Raw genomic sequence first — 26,989 nt, forward strand, 5'->3', positions numbered from 1 at the left:
CAACAACCACAAGGAAATAATGGAACTTTCTTCGAATTTTACACAAATGTCATGTTTAGAGTGGAACTTTCTCCTCCCATTTAAACGCACACCCACTCATCTACCATACATTACAAGTCTACTCAACAAGACTGAAAAAACACACAACGGTTGTCATGAAAACATTGCATCAATAGTTTGACAAAGTATGTGTAATGTCTCAACCCATATCTAAGCTATTTTAGTGTAAATTCATCTCCATACAAAAGTAAATTAATTAACAACCAAATGTTATCTGAAAAAAATTAGGTGACAATGTATCCATAATGAAGTCCAGAAATACATTTAATTTAATAGCACATTTACAATTATTTGACATAATACATGTTTTAAATTGTACAAAATGTAATTGTACCAAAATAATATTTCTAATGATATTAGTAACTTTCTCAGTCTACAAGGAAATTAATAAGAAACGTCTTAATTGTGCAAATTAAAAAAGAAAATTGAAGAATAAGACAGTGTTGATCTTAAAGGAAATACAATGCTACAACGCTACAAAAGTACAGAAATGTTGACCCTTAAACATTTTTTGAGTAACTTCTTATTGATGTTGAAACTGCATCACGGCACTAAATAAAGCTACTCTTTACCTTGGATAATCATGGAATTTGTCTTTTTTTTCTAGTATTGCCTGCATATGTTTTTCAAGAAAATAAAATTCTGATGTTTACCAATTAACACTAATTTCTACCAATACACTTCAAAACGACCTTTTTTATAATGTCTTTTTTTTCTCTAATGTGATTGTCGACAATAAGACTTGTGCTGACACTTCAATGAGCGGCTTCAGTTATTGCGGTGCGATTAGGCCATTTACGTGCCTTACTACAAGTACAATTTGTGAAGATATGGCGAATAAAAAGCACCAATGGAGAGACATATTTTGCCAAGCAGAAATTGTGCTTCACATAATTCACTCACACATGAAATAACTTGACCTTTGACACAAAGGGTGGCGTTCTGACACATAGCATTACAGTATAAACATCACTGGAAGACAGCTGTGTTGTTTACAGTACGAGTAAGATGTTTGTGCCCTGCGGCAAGCAGGTAAGTAGCATAAGAAAATCCATCATGGTTACACTTTATAAACTGCAGGTATTATGCTTTATTACGTGTTATCAGCATGTTGACTTTATAATGCGTTATTACAAGGCTTAGGCTATGACTCAAAATGGCTGTTATTTAGTCAGGATCTTTATGAGACGATAACAAGAAATAAGGGGGTTATATATGCCTATAACAAGTCTTATAACGCAAGCATTATAACCGCATCATAATGCATTATACCTGCAGGCCTTAAGTACAGCGTTACCATCATCACAACTGGACTTCAGTTCACCAATCCCCTCGTCCCGTTGTGTGCATTGGTCGGGGGTCCTGGCAGCGTCCAATCAGTGTGTGCATTGGTCGGTGGTCCTGTCAGCGTCCAATCACCCCTTCCTAGAAGCGCTTTTGGTGGTCATGGCAACAACGTTTATGGTTAATACTGCTCACGCTGCAGTGCTAATCTAGGCACGGAGTTAGCATCCCTCTCCAGCCCCGTACTGCCCCAGGACACAGAGGTGTAGTACGGACCAAGCCGCCAGGTCGCCATTAGCAGGCTGGCTCTTTCCTGTGCTGCTGGAGCATCTCAGTCACACTCACTATGTCCTCTTCAGGTACCTAGAGTAGAACACAGGAGAAGAGCACAGAGTGGACAGAATGGAATATGGTTCCAATTCCTATTCCATCAGCATTTCAAATCAAATCTTATTGGTCGCATAACACATATTTAGCAGTTGTAATTGCGGGTGTAGCGAAATGCTGTCTTCCTAGCTCCAACAGTGCAGTAATATCTAACATTATACAATGGGTGGGTCTAATCCTGAATGCTGATTGGTTAAAATCGCATTCCAGCCGGTGTCTATTACACAAGTTACCACCGGTTAAATCTGATGTTAAAATGCCTATTTACTCCGTTCCACCTGACTATGCAATCCACTGTCTCATCAGCTCAGCCAGGCACTTTATACACTTGACCTCCAATATAAAAAGCATCTAGACATTATCTCACATTTGCAACATTGTTTCAATATTCAAATTCGATCACCAGCTGTCCCATAGTAATGAATGTGTCGGGAGTCGGGACAGACAGCGTTTCTCAGCCAGTTGAAATCATGAATCAGCTGGCATCATTTTTATGGATATATACAAAGAAATGTCAACTGAAAAAAGGTAAAACGAAACGAAGTGCAGCTAGTTTGCAGTCTTTCCAGCTTCAGTTTGAAGTGATTGTGTTAGCTGTGTTGTTGTCTAGCTCCTCTGAACAACAGTGTCCTGACGAGAGAGCACATTCTCTGCACCAGGCGAAATCGTGCCTCATTAGCTCATTGTTATGGATGTATCCCAAAAAATGTCACTAGAAAACAGCTTAAACAAATGCAAATGCAGCTACTTTGCTGTTATTCTGGCTGCACTTTTTGACGTGACTAAGTTAGCCGTAGTTGGCTAGCTAGCAAGAAAGGGATAAGAAAGTTGCCAGCCAGTATGGCAATAGAACATTTAGAACGAACGACTGGGTCGCGTCCATGGATACAGAAGAAAAAAACTGGGTCGTGTCTCTAGCAACCGAACCGATAGAACAAACAACCAGCCGGCTTGGGTAGCAACCCTAGATTTGTGTCGGGACTATATCTTGTGAAAGGACGAAATAGTATGAATAAATGCATAAAATAAAGTTAATGCAAATACACTACAGGTCAAATGTTTTAGAACACCAACTCATTCAAGGGTTTTTCTTTATTTTTACTATTTTCCACATTGTAGAATAACAGTGATGACATCAAAACTATGAAATAACACATATGGAATCATGTAGTAACCAAAAAAGTGTTAAATCAAAATGTATTTTATATTTGAGATTCTTCAAATAGACACCCTTTGCCTTGATGACAGCTTTGCACACTCTTGGCATTCTCTCAACCAGCTTCACAACTAGCGGCCAAATAACTTCTTAAAATTAAGCACATTAATCTGCTTTACAACGGGTGTAGAGCCTAACTGGCATACATAGGCGGCGAGTGAGTTTCAAGTTTGGGGAAGATAATTTCACCATAAAAATTCACCTTTATAATAAAGCATTACATGCATAATCGCATTTGCGGTCACTTTTGAGAACAGTGTTTTCCCGCTAATTGATAGCATTTTGGAACATTTGCCCTTATAGCCTACTGCCGTGTGCGCATTGCTGCGCTTATAATGTGAAGAAATAGCCTAATAGTTTATCAACATTTTAAGCTAAATGTTCTGATCTGTTGCATCAGCCTCATTGCTTTTAAATGTGTTTTTTTTAATGCGGAGTGGTTGTATTAATTTGGGATACAGTGGGGGAAAAAAGTATTTAGTCAGCCACCAATTGTGCAAGTTTTCCCACTTAAAAAGATGAGGCCTGTAATTTTCATCGTAGGTACACGTCAACTATGACAGACAAAATGAGAAAAAATAATCCAGAAAATCACATTGTAGGATTTTTAATGAATTTATTTGCAAATTATGGTGGAAAATAAGTATTTGGTCAATAACAAAAGTTTCTCAATACTTTGTTATATACCCTTTGTTGGTAATGACACAGGTCAAACGTTTTCTGTAAGTCTTCACAAGGTTTTCACACACTGTTGCTGGTATTTTGGCCCATTCCTCCATGCAGATCTCCTCTAGAGCAGTGATGTTTTGGGGCTGTCGCTGGGCAACACAGACGTTCAACTCCCTCCAAAGATTCTCTATGGGGTTGAGATCTGGAGACTGGCTAGGCCACTCCAGGACCTTGAAATACTTCTTACGAAGCCACTCCTTCGTTGCCCGGGCGGTGTGTTTGGGATCATTGTCATGCTGAAAGACCCAGCCACGTTTCATCTTCAATGCCCTTGCTGATGGAAGGAGGTTTTCACTCAAAATCTCACGATACATGGCCCCATTCATTCTTTCCTTTACACGGATCAGTCGTCCTGGTCCCTTTGCAGAAAAACAGCCCCAAAGCATGATGTTTCCACCCCCATGCTTCACAGTAGGTATGGTGTTCTTTGGATGCAACTCAGCATTCTTTGTCCTCCAAACACGACGAGTTGAGTTTTTACCAAAAAGTTCTATTTTGGTTTCATCTGACCATATGACATTCTCCCAATCCTCTTCTGGATCATCCAAATGCACTCTAGCAAACTTCAGACGGGCCTGGACATGTACTGGCTTAAGCAGGGGGACACGTCTGGCACTGCAGGATTTGAGTCCCTGGCGGCGTAGTGTGTTACTGATGGTAGGCTTTGTTACTTTGGTCCCAGCTCTCTGCAGGTCATTCACTAGGTCCCCCCGTGTGGTTCTGGGATTTTTGCTCACCGTTCTTGTGATCATTTTGACCCCACGGGGTGAGATCTTGCGTGGAGCCCCAGATCGAGGGAGATTATCAGTGTCTTCCATTTCCTAATAATTGCTCCCACAGTTGATTTCTTCAAACCAAGCTGCTTACCTATTGCAGATTCAGTCTTCCCAGCCTGGTGCAGGTCTACAATTTTGTTTCTGGTGTCCTTTGACAGCTCTTTGGTCTTGGCCATAGTGGAGTTTGGAGTGTGACTGTTTGAGGTTGGGGACAGGTGTCTTTTATACAGATAACAAGTTCAAACATGTGCCATTAATACAGGTAACGAGTGGAGGACAGAGGAGCCTCTTAAAGAAGAAGTTACAGGTCTGTGAGAGGCAGAAATCTTGCTTGTTTGTATGTGACCAAATACTTATTTTCCACCATAATTTGCAAATAAATTCATAAAAAATCGTACAATGTGATTTTCTGGATTTTCTTTTCTCAATTTGTCTGTCATAGTTGACGTGTACCTATGATGAAAATTACAGGCCTCTCATCTTTTTAAGTGGGGGAACTTGCACAATTGGTGGCTGACTAAATACTTATTTTCCCCCACTGTATATTTGTTTGGAATATTTATTTATTGCACAGAAGGACAAGTTGACCAATAGAATAGGTAAACTTTTGTACCATGGAGGAGAGTAGATTGACATAGGCTAGTGCTTTTACTGTTCGTTAGGCCTACTCATCTTGTTGAAGGCTAAATGTGGACAGTTCTTCTAACATCTTCAATATGTGCCTCGGAATTCGATAAGAGCGCAGTTGCGTCCCGATGTGTCTATCTTCACTTGTAGCCTACTTTTTAGCCGAGATTCCTGTGAGAAGGACCCGATCACGTGATGGACATTGGCTAATAAGAATTTAGATATCTGAGCGAGCCATGTGAGTAAGTGGTGCTTTGGAGCATGGCAGCTGGGAGAAGGCATGGATTTTTTAGGGGGCATTACGCTTGAGGCCGGGTGAGAATTTTATCAAGTGCTTGTCAAATTGTGAATCAGAGACTGATGAAGTGTGTGCAGCCTGCACAAGAAACAAATCAGAGCATGCAACCTTTCATGCAACTTTTTTCAAATCATTATTAGAGTCGCATCATGCAGCCTTAGAATGTATTAAAAATCAAAAGCCCAACTAAAGTTGCATAAATAACTAAATTATGCATATAGGAGGACCTGTTTCTTTGTTAATCACTCAACACAGAATAGCCACATGTGCGCACTTCCTTGGAAATCATTTGGAGAAAATATCCTTTCTATTTTATTCAGCTTTGTTCAATTGTATTCTTCATACTATAAAATAATGCCATTGAATTCTAAGAAAATCTTGTCTGCTAAATGAACTAGTGTAGCCCACAGCCATATGGCATAGCCAGATCAGGGCCTAACATAAGGACAACTCAGAGTATGCTATTCTGTTCTTCTGAAATAGACTACATTTTCTTCATTTAATGTTTCTTTAGACCTGTCTAAAATAAATAACAGATTTATTGTGATGGTGTAGGCTATATTACATTTGATTTATTAGACTTTTTAAAATGTAGATGTTCCAAAGATCTGCATTAGTGGCTTGCAGGCTATGCGTGGAAGCCAGGAGATGCTTAATTTGTGTATGTTAATTAACAGTCAACTACCTTGAGACCAGCAGTTATTTGCTTGATGATCACCGGCTGAGAAAATGTCATGACCGCCACAGCCCTGTTGAAGGCTGAGCTGTAGTCAATGAACAGCATTCTTACATAGGTATTCCTCTTGTCCAGATGGGATAGGGCAGTGTGCAGTGCGATGGCGATTGCATCATCATTGAATCTATTAGGGCAGTATGCAAATTGCAGTGGGTCTAGGGTGTCGGGTAAGGTGGAGGTGAGATTATCCTTAACTAGCCTCTCAAAGCACTTCATGTTGACAGAAGTGAGTGCTACGGGGCGATAGTCATTTAGTTCAGATACCTTTGCTTTCTTCTGTACAGGCACAATGGTGGACATCTTGAACCAAGTGGGGACAGCAGTCTGGGATAGGGAGAGATTGAATATGTCCGTAAACACACCAGCCAGCTGGTCTGCGCATGGTCCGAGGACGTAGCTAGGGATGCCGTCTGGGCCGGCAGCCTTGCGAGGGTTAACACACTTAAACGTCTTACTCACGTCGGCCACAGAGAAGGAGAGCGCAGAGTCCTCGGGAGCAGCTCGCATCGGTGGCACTGTGTTATCCTCAAAGCGGGCGAAGAAGGTGTTTAGCTTGTCCAGGAGCAAGACATCGGTGTCTGCGAAGTGGCTGGTTTTCCCTTTGTAATCTGATTGTCTTTAGCATGAGAAGCATTCTGACTGACAGCTTATCTCTTAGTCAGGTATCTCACGTCAAACTATCAGTGTCATTCAGGTATGAACTATACAGATAGTGCAGAAGACACTGCTGATGTCAGATCAACATAAAAGCTGGAAAGTCCACAGGAAGCGGTTCATTTAGCACCCTCTGACAAATCAGACATTCATTCTGTCATCTGATAGCGCTGCTGACATTCTTGTGATTTCTGTGACCAGATGTGTCTAAACCCTGTTGCAAACACCTGCTACTATAGTTAAGTCTTGGATAAATGAACTATCACAGTCATTAAGCTACACGCTACCCTTTATTCAGGGGAAACAGTGCCCTCTGTTGGTCAGAATCAGAACATACCCTCTTCTAAAGTTCATGTTCTGTAGAGTAAAGCTGGGTGCCAGTGGGTGTCACATCAGCAGCTAAAGGCTTGCTCACCAGGGCATGGTCGAAGCTGAAGGTGCTGATATAATAGGCTGAGATGTCGTTGTCAGCTAAGGGCTGGGATATCTGGGCAACAATGCCACACTCGTCTGGAGAAGAGAAGAGAAGAGAAGAGAGAGAGATGGAGAGATCAACAATGAAGTATTTGTGGTACAGTATGAGTGTCCGTCTACCCAGGGTAAAGTTGGGATGATCCCAACATACTTATAGTGGGTCTTTCAGAGGATGGATTAAAGGGTAGTTTACCGAAACCCAGAGGCTGTCCCCCAATGCGCACCATCCTCCACAGCTCCCTGGAGGAACTGGTGAAGAGAAGATCAGCAGGGAACCTAGAATACACACACACACACACACACACACACACAGTGTGGGTCATTGCTGCTACCAAGTATCGCAGGCCAGAATTCAAGAGGAGCAACACCCCCACCATCTGCCTATCGCCTACCATTGAACGTCTGACTAACTGTGATACCAAACGCCTGACTAACGTCTGTGTGACGCCTGACTAACGTCAGTGTGACGTCTGACTAACGTCAGTGTGACGCCTGACTCTTGAAAAATAGCCTGGAGCTATAGTGCTATTATAATACCGTAAAGCCTCTCAACTGCGGGAGGGACTACACATTTTTTTTAAATTATATTTTGATGGAGTGGAAGGCAGGACAGGAGATCATGAGGTGGGCTTTGCGCTATATAGTTTGTTAGTTCAGTTGTTAGTTCAGTAGGGAGAGTTTTGGAGAAGGGAAGCCAATCAGTTTAGATGCCGTGAAAATGGTATGAGTTTAGGTTACTCCACTGGCATGTAACAGCCTGTACACAGTCTGCTCTGCCACCAGGGTGAAGGTGAGTCTTTCGGATGGAAATCGGGAAAACTGGACCTGTGAAAAAAAAACTATGAAATAGGTCCCCCAATACCGTGTGAATATATATGTTTAATGTTGCCCATTACTTGAATGGTGACCGGAGACCTTCCGAAAACAGTGTAATGTAAAGTAACTTCTGTTCGTAGCTCGTTAGGTGGAGCTAGAATGCTACAGTTGTCAAACCATCAGTAGGCCAATCACCACACCGGCCCAGCGGCGCCCATCACCACACCGGCCCAGCGGCGCCCATCACCACACCGGCCCAGCGGCGTCATCACCACACCGGCCCAGCGGCGCCCATCACCACACCGGCCCAGCGGCACCCATCACCACACCGGCACCCATCACCACACCGGCCCAGCGGCACCCATCACCACACCGGCCCAGCGGCACCCATCACCACACCGGCCCAGCGGCACCCATCACCACACCGGCCCAGCGGCGCCCATCACCACACCGGCCCAGCGGCGCCCATCACCACACCGGCCCAGCGGCACCCATCACCACACCGGCACCCATCACCACACCGGCCCAGCGGCACCCATCACCACACCGGCCCAGCGGCACCCATCACCACACCGGCCCAGCGGCACCCATCACCACACCGGCCCAGCGGCGCCCATCACCACACCGGCCCAGCGGCGCCAATCACCACACCGGCCCAGCGGCACCCATCACCACACCGGCCCAGCGGCACCCATCACCACACCGGCCCAGCGGCGCCAATCACCACACCGGCCCAGCGGCACCCATCAGCACACCGGCGCCAATCACCACACCGGCCCAGCGGCACCCATCACCACACCGGCCCAGCGGCACCCATCACCACACCGGCCCAGCGGCGCCCATCACCACACCAGCCCAGCGGCGCCAATCACCACACCAGCCCAGCGGCACCCATCACCACACCAGCCCAGCGGCGCCCATCACCACACCAGCCCAGCGGCGGGAGTGACAATAACAGGACCATGGCCAGCGCCCGAACGCTCAGAAAAACTGATAACGGCAGTCTCATCACAAATTACTATTAAAACCTGTAGGCATAGGATAATACTAAAACAATGTAGCCTATCAAATGAATTGACAAGGAAAGTGTGAAGGGTGAGAGAGAGACAGCTAGCATATTGGCCTATGATGAAGATGAAATGCACAACCATTAGAAGGCTAACATAGAAACACACAAGTTGTCCATAGCCTAATGATCAGCTGTTGATCGGTTTTACTGAAGCAATGCTGACACCATATTTTAATTTGAGTAAGTGTGCAGGCCTATCTAAATCTGTCTCAGGGGGATATTTGTTGTCTGTTGTAGCATAGGCATAATATATGAATTAGGCCTACCCTACTTTCTAACGTGCACATCTGTCACAGATAGTTGACAACAGCTTATGGAAATAGGACTACGCTATCTCAATGTCTGGAAGGAGCATACATCTTTTCCCAGTTCATTCAGGAAAGCCTGTTCACAAAACTGCTTGACGTTCCCTCTATTACCCAAGGGGATTGTATTGTCCCTTGTACACACAAATTGTTTGGGAAGATACAGATGGCCAGGTACTTATGCAGGTTGTTAGTTAGGAGAATATCAATTAGGGTCGATTTAGAGCAGTCTTTAGGGTTAACTGGGTGAAATTCAACGAATGGCATAGCTCTTTTATGGCGTTGGAATTTGGCGATAACCAGTCCCAGTTTAAATCACCCATGAGAACCAATTCATTATTGCCTCAGATGTGTAAGAGTTCAGCGAGGGAATCTAGAGACTCAACCCTATCACATAGGAATCCAGTAGCCGACAGTTGCAATTTCATAAAACACTAGATACGGTGTAACACAGACAAAGTTAAACTGGAGAAAATCTGCTGCACTGTCAGGTAAACTGATGTTTTACGGGGGACCCTTGGAGAGATCAGGGGAGACCGTCCCTATCGGAGGAAATAATGACCAATATAGTAGAACTGTGTCTGTCAAACAAGAAAGCCTACCCTACTTATTTCTTAAATAGGGCTCCAACAAAGCCCTCGTTGTTAGTACATTTGCCTACTCAACTTTCAGCATCGGGCGCTGTCCATATTTATTTTAGAAATAGGCCTAGATCCAGGACTGGTGGATGCATATTAACTAGCCTAAGCTTTTTTCTTATATACCATAAAATACATTTTTACTGTTCTTTGTTATAGGCCTATCTTAGCTAAATAGATTATATTACAGTCATGCTAAGCATAGGGTTGTCTTATAAGATCTTATATTTCCATCGTATAAGATGGACATTTCATTGTCAGATATGAAATAGTAAACTGACACGTAACTTGTAAGTGTCACGTGTACACGACGTCTACATGACACGTGACATTAACGCGTCGGCAGTTGCTAACAAAAATAAAACATCTCTCCATTGACAGTCCATGTTAATTCATCACGGTTTCTTAGGCTCCAAGTAAGATAGGTGACTTGGTGAAAGGTATCAGGACCTAGGTCTGAATCATTCGTCATAATTATGTGTTCACAACCACACACACACTAAGAATATGTTAACAGAAACTTGCTAAAACACACACTAATAATAATAACCAGGTGGGTGCTTATATTTGGCCTATTTCTTGTACTAGAGTGTATTATACGCATGTGTGAAATGGAGATTGTTTTATTGCATATCCCAACTCCCCCTAAGACACTCTTGGAGAGTTGGGTCACGGCCAGGGTCTGCCATTATCAATGGGGACCCTGGAGCAATTAGGGTTAAGTGCCTTACTCAAGGGCACAGATAGATATTTTTACCTTCTTGGCTCGAGGATTCGAACTAGCAACCTTTCGGTTACTGGCCCAACGCTCTAACCGCTAGGCCACCATTGACCACCCACAGAGTGAAACTTTAAGGCAGCTCAGATGTAAGAGAGGGTGAGAGGAGATGAGTCTTACTGTCTTTGTGCCTCTGTGTCCATGACCAGAGAGACGTAGCCATCGATCAGAGAGAAGGAAAAGAACTTGATAAAGTCCAGGTCCTGGCTGGGAAGAGCGCCCTCTTTAGGACTGGGGGAGAAAATCATTTACACCATAGAATTAGAATAGGAACACTTTTATGTGCAGTTCTATTATTTACTTTATTTTACAAAAAGATGGCAGAACCATTACCCTAAGTAATGATCAACCTGGTGTTAACGAGGGATTTCACACTGCAGCCATCTTGACTTGAACTGGTAAGGCAACAACTCTGATAAAAGGAACAAGGGTTTTGGGCAGGGCAGAGCTCACCCGTTGGAGTAGAAGAGTACGTCGATAAGTGTTGTTGCGATGGCAGGCAGAGTATCTGGGTCCAGACTCATCACACAGAACTGGTTCTGAGGTATCAGCACCGGGTGCACTGTCAGCTGGGGGGCTGGAGATGAAAACACAAGGGGAATTATAGTTTACAACCTGAACCCAACCTGAAGTAACCTATAGCACTGGGACAGTGAGCAGTAGTGTTATAGAGTACAAGCATGTCTTTACTTTATCATGATCTTGTGGGGGGCTTTTATTGTGAAACATGGCTATTCTGTTACCCATAATTCCCTCTAAAAACAACACACTAATAGGCTGATCTTCTCTTTTCTCTACGTCTGTCCCTTTCTGTGACTCCCTCCAATACATTCAGTCCCCCCCCCCCCCCCGCTGAGCCGTACCTTCTTTGCCGTTCTTCTGGAGGCCATTGCGGACATCTTGGCTGAGTACAGCTGAGTACTCTCCCCCCACCTCTCTGTAGATGTTGAACTCTTCCTCCAGAGTGTTAATAACTACAGCCAGGTCCTTCTCCCTCACCTACAGTAACACAGTGTTAATAACTACAGCCAGGTCCTTCTCCCTCACCTACAGTAAGACTGTTAATAACTACAGCCAGAGGGTTCTCCTACAGTAACACAGTGTTAATAACTACAGCCAGAGGGTTCTCCTACAGTAACACAGTGTTAATAACTACAGCCAGAGGGTTCTCCTACAGTAACACAGTGTTAATAACTACAGCCAGAGGGTTCTCCTACAGTAAGACAGTGTTAATAACTACAGCCAGAGGGTTCTCCTACAGTAAGACAGTGTTAATAACTACAGCCAGAGGGTTCTCCTACAGTAAGACAGTGTTAATAACTACAGCCAAAGGGTTCTCCTACAGTAAGACAGTGTTAATAACTACAGCCAGAGGGTTCTCCTACAGTAACACAGTGTTAATAACTACAGCCAGAGGGTTCTCCTACAGTAACACAGTGTTAATAACTACAGCCAGAGGGTTCTCCTACAGTAACACAGTGTTAATAACTACAGCCAGAGGGTTCTCCTACAGTAACACAGTGTTAATAACTACAGCCAGAGGGTTCTCCTACAGTAACACAGTGTTAATAACTACAGCCAGAGGGTTCTCCTACAGTAACACAGTGTTAATAACTACAGCCAGAGGGTTCTCCTACAGTAACACAGTGTTAATAACTACAGCCAGAGGGTTCTCCTACAGTAAGACAGTGTTAATAACTACAGCCAGAGGGTTCTCCTACAGTAACACAGTGTTAATAACTACAGCCAGAGGGTTCTACTACAGTAAGACAGTGTTAATAACTACAGCCAGAGGGTTCTCCTACAGTAACACAGTGTTAATAACTACAGCCAGAGGGTTCTCCTACAGTAACACAGTGTTAATAACTACAGCCAGAGGGTTCTCCTACAGTAACACAGTGTTAATAACTACAGCCAGAGGGTTCTCCTACAGTAACACAGTGTTAATAACTACAGCCAGAGGGTTCTCCTACAGTAACACAGTGTTAATAACTACAGCCAGAGGGTTCTCCTACAGTAACACAGTGTTAATAACTACAGCCAGAGGGTTCTCCTACAGTAACACAGTGTTAATAACTACAGCCAGAGGGTTCTCCTACAGTAACACAGTGTTAATAACTACAGCCAGAGGGTTCTCCTACAGTAAGACAGTGTTAATAACTACAGCCAGAGGGTTCTCCTACAGTAACACAGTGTTAATAACTACAGCCAGAGGGTTCTCCTACAGTAACACAGTGTTAATAACTACAGCCAGAGGGTTCTCCTACAGTAACACAGTGTTAATAACTACAGCCAGAGGGTTCTACTACAGTAAGACAGTGTTAATAACTACAGCCAGAGGGTTCTCCTACAGTAAGACAGTGTTAATAACTACAGCCAGAGGGTTCTCCTACAGTAACACAGTGTTAATAACTACAGCCAGAGGGTTCTCCTACAGTAACACAGTGTTAATAACTACAGCCAGGGGGTTCTCCTACAGTAACAGGACAACAATATGAAGTGATATTCTTGTCTTTCTCTCGCACCTAAGCGGACAACATATGGGCTGACAGTCGGTGACATTCTGAGAAAGTGAAAAGAGCAACATTGTAGTCACTTCTAATACTTCAAATAGACTAGTGGCCTATTTGTACTCGAGATAACATTTGTTTTGAGTGGGACAAGTTTGGAGTGGGACAAATGCAACTGCTTTGCATAGCTATACCTACTTCATCACAACTTATTATCGCCGTCTTGTTAAATCCGTAACATGCAACGTTTTGACAATTTTTTTCCACCATTGTGTAATTCACTCTCTATTTTGACACGAATATGAGGGGACGCAAAGTACATGAGGATTGCTGGTTGGAGTTGGAGAATTTTGAATTTTTCAAACACCCGAAACCGCTTTTTCCTGCAATAGAACCATAATCATTATGCTTAATTCTATGTAAAAAATATGTTTGTTTTTCTGCATATCCAAGCATACATCTTGAGCGGTCTGTATCCTCCTGACTGATGTTTATTTTGTTAAAGAAACTAAAATGCTTCTCTGCATCTCTGCTCAAATCTGAGTAAAATATTTAAAGGAATGTTAAAATATTATTCAGTACATTTAGTAATTGCTTGCTTTTCTAAAGTCTAGCAACCTTGCCAGCAGGCATGCCAGCTAAGATACTTAGACAAGCTACTCTAACTTGATTAATAGCCTAAAATGGCTTGGTAGCTAGTTATGAGGATGGGGGAGTTTTAGAGAAACAATAAAACATGTTTGTTTTATTTATTCATCAAGAAGGAATCAGTAGGCTACATACAGTGGGGAGAACAAGTTTTTGATACACTGCCGATTTTGCAGGTTTTCCTATTTACAAAGCATGTAGAGGTCTGTAATTTTTATCATAGGTACACTTCAACTGTGAGAGACGGAATCTAAAACAAAAATCCAGAAAATCACATTGTATGATTTTTAAGTAATTAATTTGCATTTTATTGCATGACATAAGTATTTGATCACCTACCAACCAGTAAGAATTCCGGCTCTCACAGACCTGTTAGTTTTTGTTTAAGAAGCCCTCCTGTTCTCCACTCATTACCTGTATTAACTGCACCTGTTTGAACTCGTTACCTGTATAAAAGACACCTGTCCACACACTCAATCAAACAGACTCTAACCTCTCCACAATGGCCAAGACCAGGAAAACCTGCAAAATCGGCAGTGTATCAAATACTTGTTCTCCCCACTGTAGCTTGATCAAATTCATTTCCAAACATACCTCCTGCGAATCCTCCAATCAAATCAAACACTGTGTGTCTTTGCTCTGTGGTGCACCTTGGAAGGAACCACTTACTAGGGAGAATAGGGGGACACTTTACCTGGTCCAGTCAGTGCCCCTTCCACAAAATACAGCTGACAGATCTTTTTATAAAATAATTCTGATAAAACGGGGGCTTAAAAAGGACGTTTGGTAATTAATTTAACATCTGAAAAATTATGACAAATCTGAGGTGGCACGTGCCCTTGTGCCCCCTATGGGCATGACACCTCTGCCTATCGCTTAGCAACTGTTGTCATGGTTAGACACCAGGGGCATGTTTAGGAGGGTGTAACATTACAGAATGTTCAGAGAGAAATGTAGGCCTATTATGTCATAAAACAATGATAAAGAATCACATCAGACAACCCAACAAGCCCCAGCAGGTTGGGGTCACAGGGGACTCGCCAGGATGAAGTCCGTCTGATAGGTTGACAGCATGAAGACTGACACGTGCTGCTGGGCCAATGGGGCAATGACGGACTTAGCGATCTTGGTCACGCCCACCGCCTGCGAGCTGCTGGAGGAGTTGCCGTTGGAGACCACGTTGAGCGGCAGCCACACGGAACCTTCGACCAGTAGGTGCTCTGAGGGCTGCAGCTCTGCAGGGGGGAGAGAGAGGGGGGGATGGGTGGTGGGTGGTGGGTTAGGTCATGTCAGAACATAGAGCAGACACATAGTGGATGGACACGGGACACACACACACATTTCAGATTTCACTCAAACAAAGACTATCCACTAGTCTATACTGTATTGAACAGAAAACCCACAGCTAAGTTAAGCCTTCTTTCTAAAAACAAACATACATTCAGGCCCAATGCAAAGTTGCTACTTTCCAAACCAGACCTTATGCCATGTCTACACAGCTGTTTTAAGTCATTTCATCTTATTGGACCCCACCCCCACTGCCATACGCTTCCTTCAGGGGGGGTCTAAAATATCTCTGCTATTTATAAACCATCACTCAGCTATGAGTTACAACCAGGAAGTGGCTCCTATGAACTTATGTAATGGATAATGGCATCATCCACCATCCCATACATGCCCACTATGGTCCCTACAGGATGTTGGGAGTAGGATAAAGTGCCCCCAGAGACTGATCTAGTCTAAGATTTGGGGAGGGTAAGCTGATTCTGTTGCAGTACTTCTATCGCTAGACTTCTTAACGGCGTGCGAGTGTGTATGGTCTGAGAAGCGGTCAGGGAGGGTTCAACCAGATCCTCCTCTCACTCTCCACTCTGGATGCATCAGTCTATTCACACAGGATGTGCACGGGGCAGGGAAAACAGTATTCCCCATTGGGCCTAGAGGGCCATAACTGACCCAGACAGGACACTGCTCAGTCCTCACCACTTCCCCAAACAGGCCATCAACAACCGCTAGCCTGGCAGCTACCTGGCAGACCGGTTGTGAGCTCTCAAACTTTTAACATTTAATATTTTATTTATACAGGAAGTATAGGCACTGGGAGGAAAGTGCACTAGGATATGGGGTTGCAAACTGGGATATGTGCACAATCATCGTTTGAAATACAATTAGACACTAGCAGATGCATTGTACTGGATTTAACAAATAATTGTTTGTTTACAAAAAGAAATTATACTGAACAAAAATATAAAATGCAACATGCAACAATTTCAGTTCATAAGGAAATGAGTCAATTGAAATAAATTAATTAGGGCCTAATCTATGGATTTCACATGACTGGGAATACAGATATGCATCTGTTGGTCACAGGTAAAAAAAAAAAAAAAAAAAAGTAGGGGAGTGGACCAGAAAACCAGTCAGTATCTGGTAGGACCAACATTTGCCTCATGCAGCGCTACAAATCTTTGCATAGAGTTGATCAGGCTGTTGATTGTGACCTGTGGAATGTTTTCCCACTCCTCTTCAATGGCTGTGCGAAGTTGCTGGATATTGGTGGGAACTGGAACGCACTGTCGTACACGTCGATCCAGAGCATCCCAAACATGCTCAATGGGTGACATGTCTGGTGAGTATGCAGGCCATGGAAGAACTGGGACATTTTCAGCTTCCAGGAATTGTGTACAGATCCTTGCAACATGGGGCTTTGTATTATCATGCTGAAACATGAGGTGATGGCGGTGGATGAATGGCACAACAATGGGCCTCAGGATCTCGTCACGTATCTCTGTGCATTCAAATTGCCATCGATAAAATGCAATTTTGTTCGTTGTCCTTAGCTTATCCCTGCCCATACCATAACCCCACCGCCACCATGGGGCACTGTTCACAATGTTGACATCAGCAAACCGCTCGCCCACACGACACCATACACGTGGTCTGCGGTTGTGAGGCCGGTTGGACGTACTGCCAAATTCTCTAAAACGACGTTGGAGGCGGCTTATGGTAGAGAAATGAACTTTCAATTCTCTGGCAACAGCTCTGGTGGACATTCCTGCAGTCAGCATGTCAATTGCACGCTCTCTCAAAACTTGAGACATCTGTGGCATTGTGTTGTGTGACAAAACTGCACATTTTAGAGTGGCCTTTTATTGTCCCCAGCACAAGGTGCACCTGTGTAATGAACATGCTCTTTAAATCAGCTTCTTGATGCCACATCTGTCAAGTGGATGGATTATTTTGGCAAATGAGAAATGCTCACTAACAGGGATATAAACAAATTTGTGCACAAAACTTGAGAGAAATAAGCTTTTTGTGTGTATAGAAAATTTCTGAGATATTTTATTTCAGCTCATGAAACATGGGACCAACACTTTACATGTTGCGTTTATATTTTTGGTTCAATGTAGTTTGTTGCTATGTTATTTAATCTTCTATAGCATTGTGTTTCTATCTTAGTTGCTATACAGCCTATTTCATTCTCCATAAGAAGAGCACTATTATGCAACAATTCGGTGTTCTCAGGGACAAGCCTGGTTTGAATTACAAATGTGTGAAGTGAACTTAAATTACTTCAGGGGATGAAGAATAACAACAATGTCTGGCTGGGAAACGAATGGTATTTATTCCCAACGGTTCCAGGACCCTGCAATCAGTTTCTCTGAAACATTCTCTCTCACACCCCCCTATTCCCCTTCAAAGGGGAACTGTTCTGGTTGGAATCATTTGTCAGAAGCAGCCCCTTGTGGCTTCTCTGCACCAGCTTTCACCTCTTAAAATAGACAAGAGAGAGAGAGCGAGAAGGCCTGGAGGCAGTATGTGCCTGTAATATCAACTACATCTGTGAGAAACAGACACTGGGAATAAAATGCCTCCAAAGAAAAAGAGTATGGGCTATAGAAAACGTGGTAAAGAGCGTTGTGCCAGTAACCGAAAGGTCGCTGGTTCTAATCCCCGAGCCGACTAGGTGTTAAATCTGTCGATGTGCCCTTGAGCAAGGCACTTAACCCTAATTGGTCCTGTAAGTCGCTCTGGATAAGAGTGTCTGCTAAATGACTAAAATGTAAGTGTAAAAAATGTGATATGACTCTGAAGTTGTTGACTTCAGCATACAGGATGTTAAGGGAGTGTGATTGAGAATAGGCTGGGGGGGGGGGGTTGTTAAGTGATGCGTCTCTGGTTGATAAGGAGGAGGGGTCATTTACCTTTAAATCCCTCTTCATCGAGGACGACAGTGTAGTTCTCTGGGGTCTCTGTCAGACTGAAGAACTTGCATCTGAGAGAAAAGGAAAGAGAAGAATAGAACACCATTTTCAGAACAAACTAAAAACAGATTGCCACTATGAGTGTTACTGTGTAGTATGGCGATGGTGTGTGTGTGTGGTAGGGGTGATTTAAACCTAGTGCCCGCTGGCCAAGCACCAAGCTCTAGTCTTCACTGTGCCAATATTCCCCCCCAGCCTGCCTGGTCTGCTCTGCTCACAGTGTGTACCCAATATTCCCCCCCAGCCTGCCTGGTCTACTCTGCTCACAGTGTGTACCCAATATTCCCCCCCAGCCTGCCTGGTCTGCTCTGCTCACAGTGTGTACCCAATATTCCCCCCCAGCCTGCCTGGTCTGCTCACAGTGTGTACCAAATATTCCCCCCCAGCCTGCCTGGTCTACTCTGCTCACAGTGTGTACCCAATATTCCCCCCCAGCCTGCCTGGTCTGCTCTGCTCACAGTGTGTACCCAATATTCCCCCCCAGCCTGCCTGGTCTGCTCACAGTGTGTACCCAATATTCCCCCCCAGCCTGCCTGGTCTGCTCACAGTGTGTACCCAATATTCCCCCCCAGCCTGCCTGGTCTGCTCACAGTGTGTACCCAATATTCCCCCCCAGCCTGCCTGGTCTACTCTGCTCACAGTGTGTACCCAATATTCCCCCCCAGCCTGCCTGGTCTGCTCTGCTCACAGTGTGTACCCAATATTCCCCCCCAGCCTGCATGGTCTGCTCTGCTCACAGTGTGTACCCAATATTCCCCCCCAGCCTGCATGGTCTGCTCTGCTCACAGTGTGTACCCAATATTCCACCCCAGCCTGCCTGGTCTGCTCACAGTGTGTACCCAATATTCCCCCCCAGCCTGCCTGGTCTGCTCACAGTGTGTACCCAATATTCCCCCCCAGCCTGCCTGGTCTGCTCACAGTGTGTACCCAATATTCCCCCCCAGCCTGCCTGGTCTACTCTGCTCACAGTGTGTACCCAATATTCCCCCCCAGCCTGCCTGGTCTGCTCTGCTCACAGTGTGTACCCAATATTCCCCCCCAGCCTGCATGGTCTGCTCTGCTCACAGTGTGTACCCAATATTCCCCCCCAGCCTGCCTGGTCTACTCTGCTCACAGTGTGTACCCAATATTCCCCCCCAGCCTGCCTGGTCTACTCTGCTCACAGTGTGTACCCAATATTCCCCCCCAGCCTGCATGGTCTGCTCTGCTCACAGTGTGTACCCAATATTCCCCCCCAGCCTGCATGGTCTGCTCTGCTCACAGTGTGTACCCAATATTCCCCCCCAGCCTGCATGGTCTGCTCTGCTCACAGTGTGTACCCAATATTCCCCCCCAGCCTGCCTGGTCTGCTCTGCTCACAGTGTGTACCCAATCGAACAAGGCTCTGCTTTGCTTCAATCACCCACTGTGTTTTTAATCCTGGAGAGAGCAGAGCCATACCCGGCCGTTCCGAGATGGGACGGCAGGATGGTCCTTCTTTCGTGGGCCCCATTCATTAGGTCCAATGCTGTGCTGCATAGCAGTGGGGAATACTGGGTACATTGGGGTGAGCGGGGGACTCCGACAGGTTTAATTATTTGGTCTCAGAGACAGAGGAGTTTTAGAGACGCTCTGTCCACTGTCCATAATGTTGTCTTTGTGGCAGACTGCCCCCTGGCCAGCAGGAGAGAGCGGTTCACAAGGACTATGGGGTGTGGGTCTGGGCATAATACAAAGTAGAAGTTTTGTAGGAGAGGAGTGAAAGAACAGGAAATGCATTCAGCATAAACATACAGTATGTGGTTCAGAATCAGACCATGTAATCTTCTGGATGATTAAACAGCGCAACACCTTCCCCTTTAGTGTTATTCTGCCTCAGCAAGAGACAGCAACATCCCGCTCTGCTGTCATTAGAAAACTTCGCACCACCCCCCCCCCCCACCCACCCCCTATCCTCCTCCACATCCCCTCTCCTCTCCCAGCTATATAACACTAGAATCATGTACGGGGTCCTACTCAGCAAAACGTAATCCGCTGGTTTCATGAGACAGGGCAATCAATCCAGAGAGGGGTGCTTCCGAAATAGCACCCTATTCCCTACATAGTGCACTACTTTTGACCAGAGACCCATGGTAGTGCATCAAAAGTAGTGTACTGCACATCATACAGTAGGGAATAAGGTACCATTTTAGACGCAGCCAGTAAGTGGGGAAAAAATTCAGAGCTCCACCCAGCCGTCTGTAGAGCGAGCGAGGCACCGAGCTAACTCAGCAGCCCATTGTCTACTGCCACCTCCCAGCCAGCCCTTCCTGTTGACCTCTCACCCTGTCCAGCTATACTGCTACTTCCTGCTAGGTAGCCCGGCCCGTCAGAGTATTAACGGGGCTGGTGAAAGTTTGCTTCATTCTCAACCTCAGAATTTAGTGCTAGATTTCCGACTTGTTTTTGTAAAGCCTGCAAGAAGAAGGGGGAGAGGATGGTGCTAACAGGTAGCAACCCTCGGTCTGCTTTGTTAAGGCTACTGTTGGAAAAACTGCACAGTCCAAACATTAAAAGCTCATTAATGCTTTTTTTAACCAAAGGGAGAGTGTAGCCTAATTGATGCAGGCACATTCTTAAATGGTTTGGAGCCGCGTCTTTAAAATTCCTATCCACGTGAAGCTGTTGCTGGGTTAGGCTAGTTTCCTGTTTCTGTGCTAATCATTCTACATTTTCTATAAAGCTTCTACAAAACATCTACTGCACTGACACGTAGGTTTAACATTCTAATTCATTATTCCAGGCTTAGATGATAAAACTAAGCCTCCATTCCATTCTCATGTGTCCGCAGTTTCATGTGTCTCCATGATGCAACAAAGCCACGGTCAACACATTTATGATTCGTGATTATTTATTTTGTGGTGTGAGGGCAAGAGAAAGAGAGAAAGAAAGAGAACGTGAAATAAAGAGAGCGACTTGAAAAGATGGCACTCAAAATGATGTTCTTTACCAACACAGTAAGGGGAGGTAAGAACAACTGGACCTTGCAACTGATGTTCCATCAGAGGAAATGTGAGGGGTGTGAGCCGTGATGACGTTCTATGTTATGAACCATCTCAAATCAAATCAAATTTTATTGGCCACATGCGCCGAATACAACAGGTGCAGACATTACAGTGAAATGCTTACTTACAGCCCTTAACCAACAGTGCATTTATTTAACAAAAAAGTAAAAATAAAACAAAACCAAAAAAAAGTGTTGAGAAAAAAAGAGCAGAAGTAAAATAAAATAACAGTAGGGAGGCTATATATACAGGGGGGTACCGGTGCAGAGTCAATGTGATATATACCGGCTAGTTGAGGTAGTTGAAGTAATATGTACATGTGGGCAGAGTTAAAGTGACTATGTATAAATAATTAAACAGAGTAGCAGCAGCGTAAAAGGATGGGGTGGGGGGGCAGTGCAAATAGTCCGGGTAGCCATGATTAGCTGTTCAGGAGTCTTATGGCTTGGGGGTAGAAGCTGTTGAGAAGTCTTTTGGACCTAGACTTGGCACTCCGGTACCGCTTGCCGTGCGGTAGCAGAGAGAACAGTCTATGACTAGGGTGGCTGGAGTCTTTGACAATTTTGAGGGCTTTCCTCTGACACCGCCTGGTATAGAGGTCCTGGATGGCAGGAAGCTTGGCCCCAGTGATGTACTGGGCCGTACGCACTACCCTCTGTAGTGCCTTGCGGTCGGAGGCCAAGCAGTTGCCATACCAGGCGGTGATGCAACCAGTCAGGATGCTCTCGATGGTGCAGCTGTAGAATTTTTTGAGGATCTGAGGACCCATGCCAAATCTTTTCAGTCTCCTGAGGGGGAATAGGCTTTGTCGTGCCCTCTTCACAACTGTCTTGGTGTGTTTGGACCATGATAGTTCGTTGGTGATGTGGACACCAAGGAACCTTGAAGCTCTCAACCTGTTCCACTACAGCCCCGTCGATGAGAATGGGGGCGTGCTCAGTCCTCTTTTTTTTCTCCTGTAGTCCACAATCATCTCCTTTGTCTTGGTCACGTTGAGGGAGAGGTTGTTGTCCTGGCACCACACGGCCAGGTCTCTGACCTCCTCCCTATAGGCTGTCTCATCATTGTCGGTGATCAGGCCTACCACTGTTGGGTCGTCGGCAAACTTAAATTATGGTGTTGGAGTCGTGCCTGGCCATGCAGTCATGGGTGAACAGGGAGTACAGGAGGGGACTGAGCACGCACCCCTGAGGGGCCCCCGTGTTGAGGATCAGTGTGGCAGATGTGTTGTTACCTACCCTTACCACTTGGGGGCGGCCCGTCAGGAAGTCCAGGATCCAGTTGCAGAGGGAGGTGTTTAGTCCCAGGATCCTTAGCTTAGTGATGAGCATTGAGGGCACTATGGTGTTGAATGCTGAGCTGTAGTCAATGAATAGCATTCTCACGTAGGTGTTCCTCTTGTCCAGGTGGGAAAGGGCAGTGTGGAGTGCAATAGAGATTGAATCATCTGTGGATCTGTTGGGGCGGTATGCAAATTGGAGTGGGTCTAGGGTTTCTGGGATAATGCTGTTGATGTGAGCCATGACCAGCCTTTCAAAGCACTTCATGGCTACAGACGTCAGTGCTACGGGTCGGTAGTCATTTAGGCAGGTTATCTTAGAGTCCTTGGGCACGGGGACTATGGTGGTCTGCTTGAAACATGTTGGTATTACAGACTCAGTCAGGGACATGTTGAAAATGTCAGTGAAGACACTTGCCAGTTGGTCAGCACATGCTCGGAGTACACGTCCTGGTAATCCGTCTGGCCCTGCGGCCTTGGGAATGTTGACCTGCTTAAAAGTCTTACTCACATCGGCTACGGAGAGCGTGATCACATAGTCATCCGGAACAGCTGGTACTCTCATGCATGCTTCAGTGTTGCTTGCCTCGAAGCGAGCATAGAAGTGGTTTAGCTCGTCTGGAAGTCTTGTGTCACTGGGCAGCTCGCGGCTGTGCTTCCCTTTGTAGTCTGTAATAGTTTTCAAGCCCTGCCACATCCGACGAGCGTCAGAGCCAGTGTAGTACGATTCAATCTTAGTCCTGTATTGACTCTTTGCCTGTTTGATGGTTCGTCGGAGGGCATAGCGGGATTTCTTATAAGCGTCCGGGTTAGAGTCCCGCTCCTTGAAAGCGGCAGCTCTACCCTTTAGCTCAGTGCGGATGTTTCCTGTAATCCATGGCTTCTGGTTGGGGTATGTACGTACGGTCACTGTGGGGACGACATCGATGCACTTATTGATTAAGCCAGTGACTGATGTGGTGTACTCCTCAATGCTATCTGAAGAATCCCGGAACATGTTCCAGTCTGTGCTAGCAAAACAGTCCTGTAGCTTAACATCTGTGTCATCTGACCACTTTTTTATTAACCGAGTCACTGGTGCTTCCTGCTTTAGTTTTTGCTTATAAGCAGGAATCAGGAGGATAGAGTTATGGTCAGATTTGCCAAATGGAGGGCGAGGGAGAGCTTTGTATGCGTCTCTGTGTGTGGAGTAAAGGTGGTCTAGAGTTTTTTTTCCTCTGGTTGCACATTTAACATGCTGGTAGAAATGAGGTAGAACGGATTTAAGTTTCCCTGCATTAAAGTCCCCGGCCACTAGGAGCGCTGCATCTGGATGACCGTTTTCCTGTTGACCTTATATGGCCTTATACAGCTCATTCAGTGCAATCTTAATGCCAGCATTGGTTTGTGGTGGTAAATAGACAGCTATGAAAAATATAGATGAAAACTCTCTTGGTAAATAGTGTGGTCTACAGCTTATCATAAGATACTCTACCTCAGGCGAGCAAAACCTCGAGACTTCCTTAGTATTTATTACACCATGTTCACCAACTCTGGATGAACATGGTGTATGTGTGTAACCTTGCGGTAGGCTGACCTAATGAGCGTTCCACTTTCACAGTGTATTCTAATGAACAATGGATAAAGTTTACCCAGCTCTCCCCCATGCTGCTAACCCAGGGCCCTTGACTGCCTACTGTAGCAGGCAAATGGAGGAAAAAAATCCCCATTGTTTTGGCTCAGAGTTGCGACCCATGCCCTCTCGTTAGCAAGCTGCAGAGGAAAGGGGATGTACTGTGAAGAGGGCACGCTGCAACATAGGCTATTGGCTAACATTATACAGTATGAGTGTGCATCCCACCACACACAGCCTTCATAAATTAACACTGTAGCAGACATTCAGTTCAGCTGGGAAAGAGATAATCCTCCTCCTTAACCTTTTCTTCTTCTTATCATGTAGGCTGACGGTGCTTGTTTCACCAGAAGAATAACACTGACAAGAAGAAGCCTCAGAAAAAAAAGTAAGGCCTCAAACAGAAACGTGGTGTGAGAAGGAGAGAGAGCTGATCAATAAAGTTACCATTACCAGCTAGTTATTGCTGAACACTGGAGTAGGCTCCTTAAGATTCAATAATACACTCATACAGATATTCTAGAATAGATTGTCAGACAGAGCTGCAACAAGAAAACAGCCTACAAGATCTGCTTGCTACTATCCTGTGCTGACTGCTGAGTGGTTAGGTAGCCTATCCTTAAAATTCCTCCCATGGTTGTTCGCATTTGAGTGATTTTGTGCCCTTTCTTGGGTAGCCTATACTATAATGAATTGCAGAGGCCTACAAGAGGGAGAACTGTAGTCAAAAACCAATTATACTGGGAAGCTGTCTAAAAAAGACCATTTTGTTTATATTAGGGTTGTTGTTATGTTCCCCAAATACATTCATGGTAACTCAAAAACAATTCAGCCTAAACCATCCTTTTTCCACACGGCCTGATCCTCACCCCAAAACAGGAAAACGACCAGGACACAACAGAATGATATGACATAACTACAAAGCAACAACAAAGAGAGTCAAAACCCACGTAGGCTAGCAGCCTAAGTCCCTAAGCTGATACTGCCTGCCACGGCAGTTCTAGTGCATTCTGACTGTTCTTTGGATTCAACCCTAGTAGCTGACCTGTCATGAAGTGTATCCATAGGCCAGCAGGTATAATGAATAACCTGCTAATGACTCACTGGAGAGAGAAGCTGAGGAACTCTTTAGGTGACTAACACCTTTAGAAGCTATACATCTAAAGGAAGTGTCGTCATCATGTTCGTGAATTGATGCACACCTTACCGTTGTGTGTCAGAAGGGAGTCAAGGCAAACTCTAACATCAGTGACGTTCGTCAGAGGAGTATGGCGTCTGGGCTGGTAGACTGATGTTACTGGATTGATCTGTGAAACTTTTATAATAAGCAAGTCCATGAAGACAGCCGGTAGTGCTGCTTAGACCTCACAGAACACCAAGTGAGGTCTAGGCTATAAAATCACCTTTTAAAAACGGCCTTCTCCAACTTGGCATGAATGGCATTTCTTCCCAAACTATGTAGGCCTACCGTGTATGTTGAGCCCCCTTTCCACATCTGAATACATAGGCCTACCATTAGGCTACTACTATATAAAATACTGCTAGCCTGTTAGTATCTGCCAGATGTTGAATCCTTTCTTCCGGCTGATGCATATGCAGGACAGGCCGAGTCATAAACAATTACATAATAAAAGGCAGGATTTCCAGGGATTAACTAAAAATTGCCACTGCAGCCACCATCCGTTCTGCTTTAAATTCAGCCTCTTTAAAAACGAATTTCGAGAGAGCTGCCTTTGCCATGACAGAAGTCTTGGGGAAGTGATTAGGTCCCATTGAAAGGAAAGTGCTTTCCTCATATCATGTAAGAACAGACAGGTACCTGAATAGAAAACAGTGAAAGTGAAGTGGTGTTGACTAGCCCAAAGACTACCTGTATCTGACCGCTGATTAAATTGGTTTTGTTTGTCGGCATAGTTACTAATAGGCCTATAACTAAACATGCTTTAGGTTTTCTAATGATCACTCCTCAAATACTAGCCAAACATTTACTGATCTACTGTTACAGTAAATAAAAGACTGATATTAGTATATCAGATGATTATTTCGGATAAACTTAAACAGTACTACATTTTGGACTGGTGTGCTCATTCATTGACGGCAAGTACAATAAACAGTACACCACATTAAGTTGTCTAGTTACCTTTGGTCCACGTTTTAATAATTGTTTAGGGGTGCAACAGGGTGCAGCTAGCTATATCGACATAGCATGGCATGCACAATTACGGCCTGAATTGAATGGGATAGCGTCGCTAACTACAGTATATCATCACATTTACATAGCAGATGAATGAGACAGGATTAGCGAACTAGCTAGCTAGCATGTCTGCAACCTGCCTATTTCTGTTTCTTGCAGGTTTTAGGATCCCGGACGTTTTTAAATGAGCTAGATTAGTCTCGTCATGCAAACAACCTTACCTTGTTCTGTTCCGCAGGAAAATTAGTTTGATGAGGGGGTGAGTGAAATTCACCAGCCCATTTTTGCAAATGCTGGTCACTCGCAGTCTGTGATCCAGAATGTGCAAGTCCATGGTTCTGAATAGCGCAAGCCCCGAATCGGTTTGAATGAATGACTGACTATTTGCAGGAACGATCCAATAAAACGTTCCTAAATTAACGTTTTGAGTGTGTTATTTTCATTCCTGAGGACTAGACGCTCGCGGCTTAGTTATTCAACCGTATGTCTCGCATTAGTCAGTCACAGATAAAGAGAACAACATCCGACGCAATCTGACTCCACTACTGTATATTCAAATAAAAGTCATCATATGATAACACGCCCCCTTGCTCTTAAAGCTACACACACGTGAA

At 44.7% G+C, this 26,989-nt stretch overlaps 1 protein-coding gene across 1 annotated transcript; it reads right to left on the bottom strand.

Annotated features, from left to right (window-relative positions):
- Nucleotides 1-307: 307 nt before the first annotated feature.
- Nucleotides 308-26,884, bottom strand: LOC311145154 (cytosolic arginine sensor for mTORC1 subunit 1-like). The gene is made up of 9 exons (XM_084181353.1): nucleotides 26,597-26,884; nucleotides 18,208-18,278; nucleotides 15,047-15,240; nucleotides 11,711-11,846; nucleotides 11,301-11,424; nucleotides 10,968-11,078; nucleotides 7,435-7,517; nucleotides 7,183-7,277; nucleotides 308-1,707 (listed from the first exon to the last, which is right to left on the bottom strand). Exons 1-9 carry the CDS (start codon nucleotides 26,707-26,709, stop codon nucleotides 1,639-1,641), a joined length of 996 nt encoding a protein of 331 aa, XP_084037479.1. The 5' UTR covers nucleotides 26,710-26,884; the 3' UTR covers nucleotides 308-1,638.
- Between the last annotated feature and the right edge of the window lie 105 nt (nucleotides 26,885-26,989).

Source organism: Coregonus lavaretus (assembly GCF_964263955.1).
Source record: "Coregonus lavaretus genome assembly, chromosome: 17".
NCBI lineage: Eukaryota > Metazoa > Chordata > Actinopteri > Salmoniformes > Salmonidae > Coregonus > Coregonus lavaretus.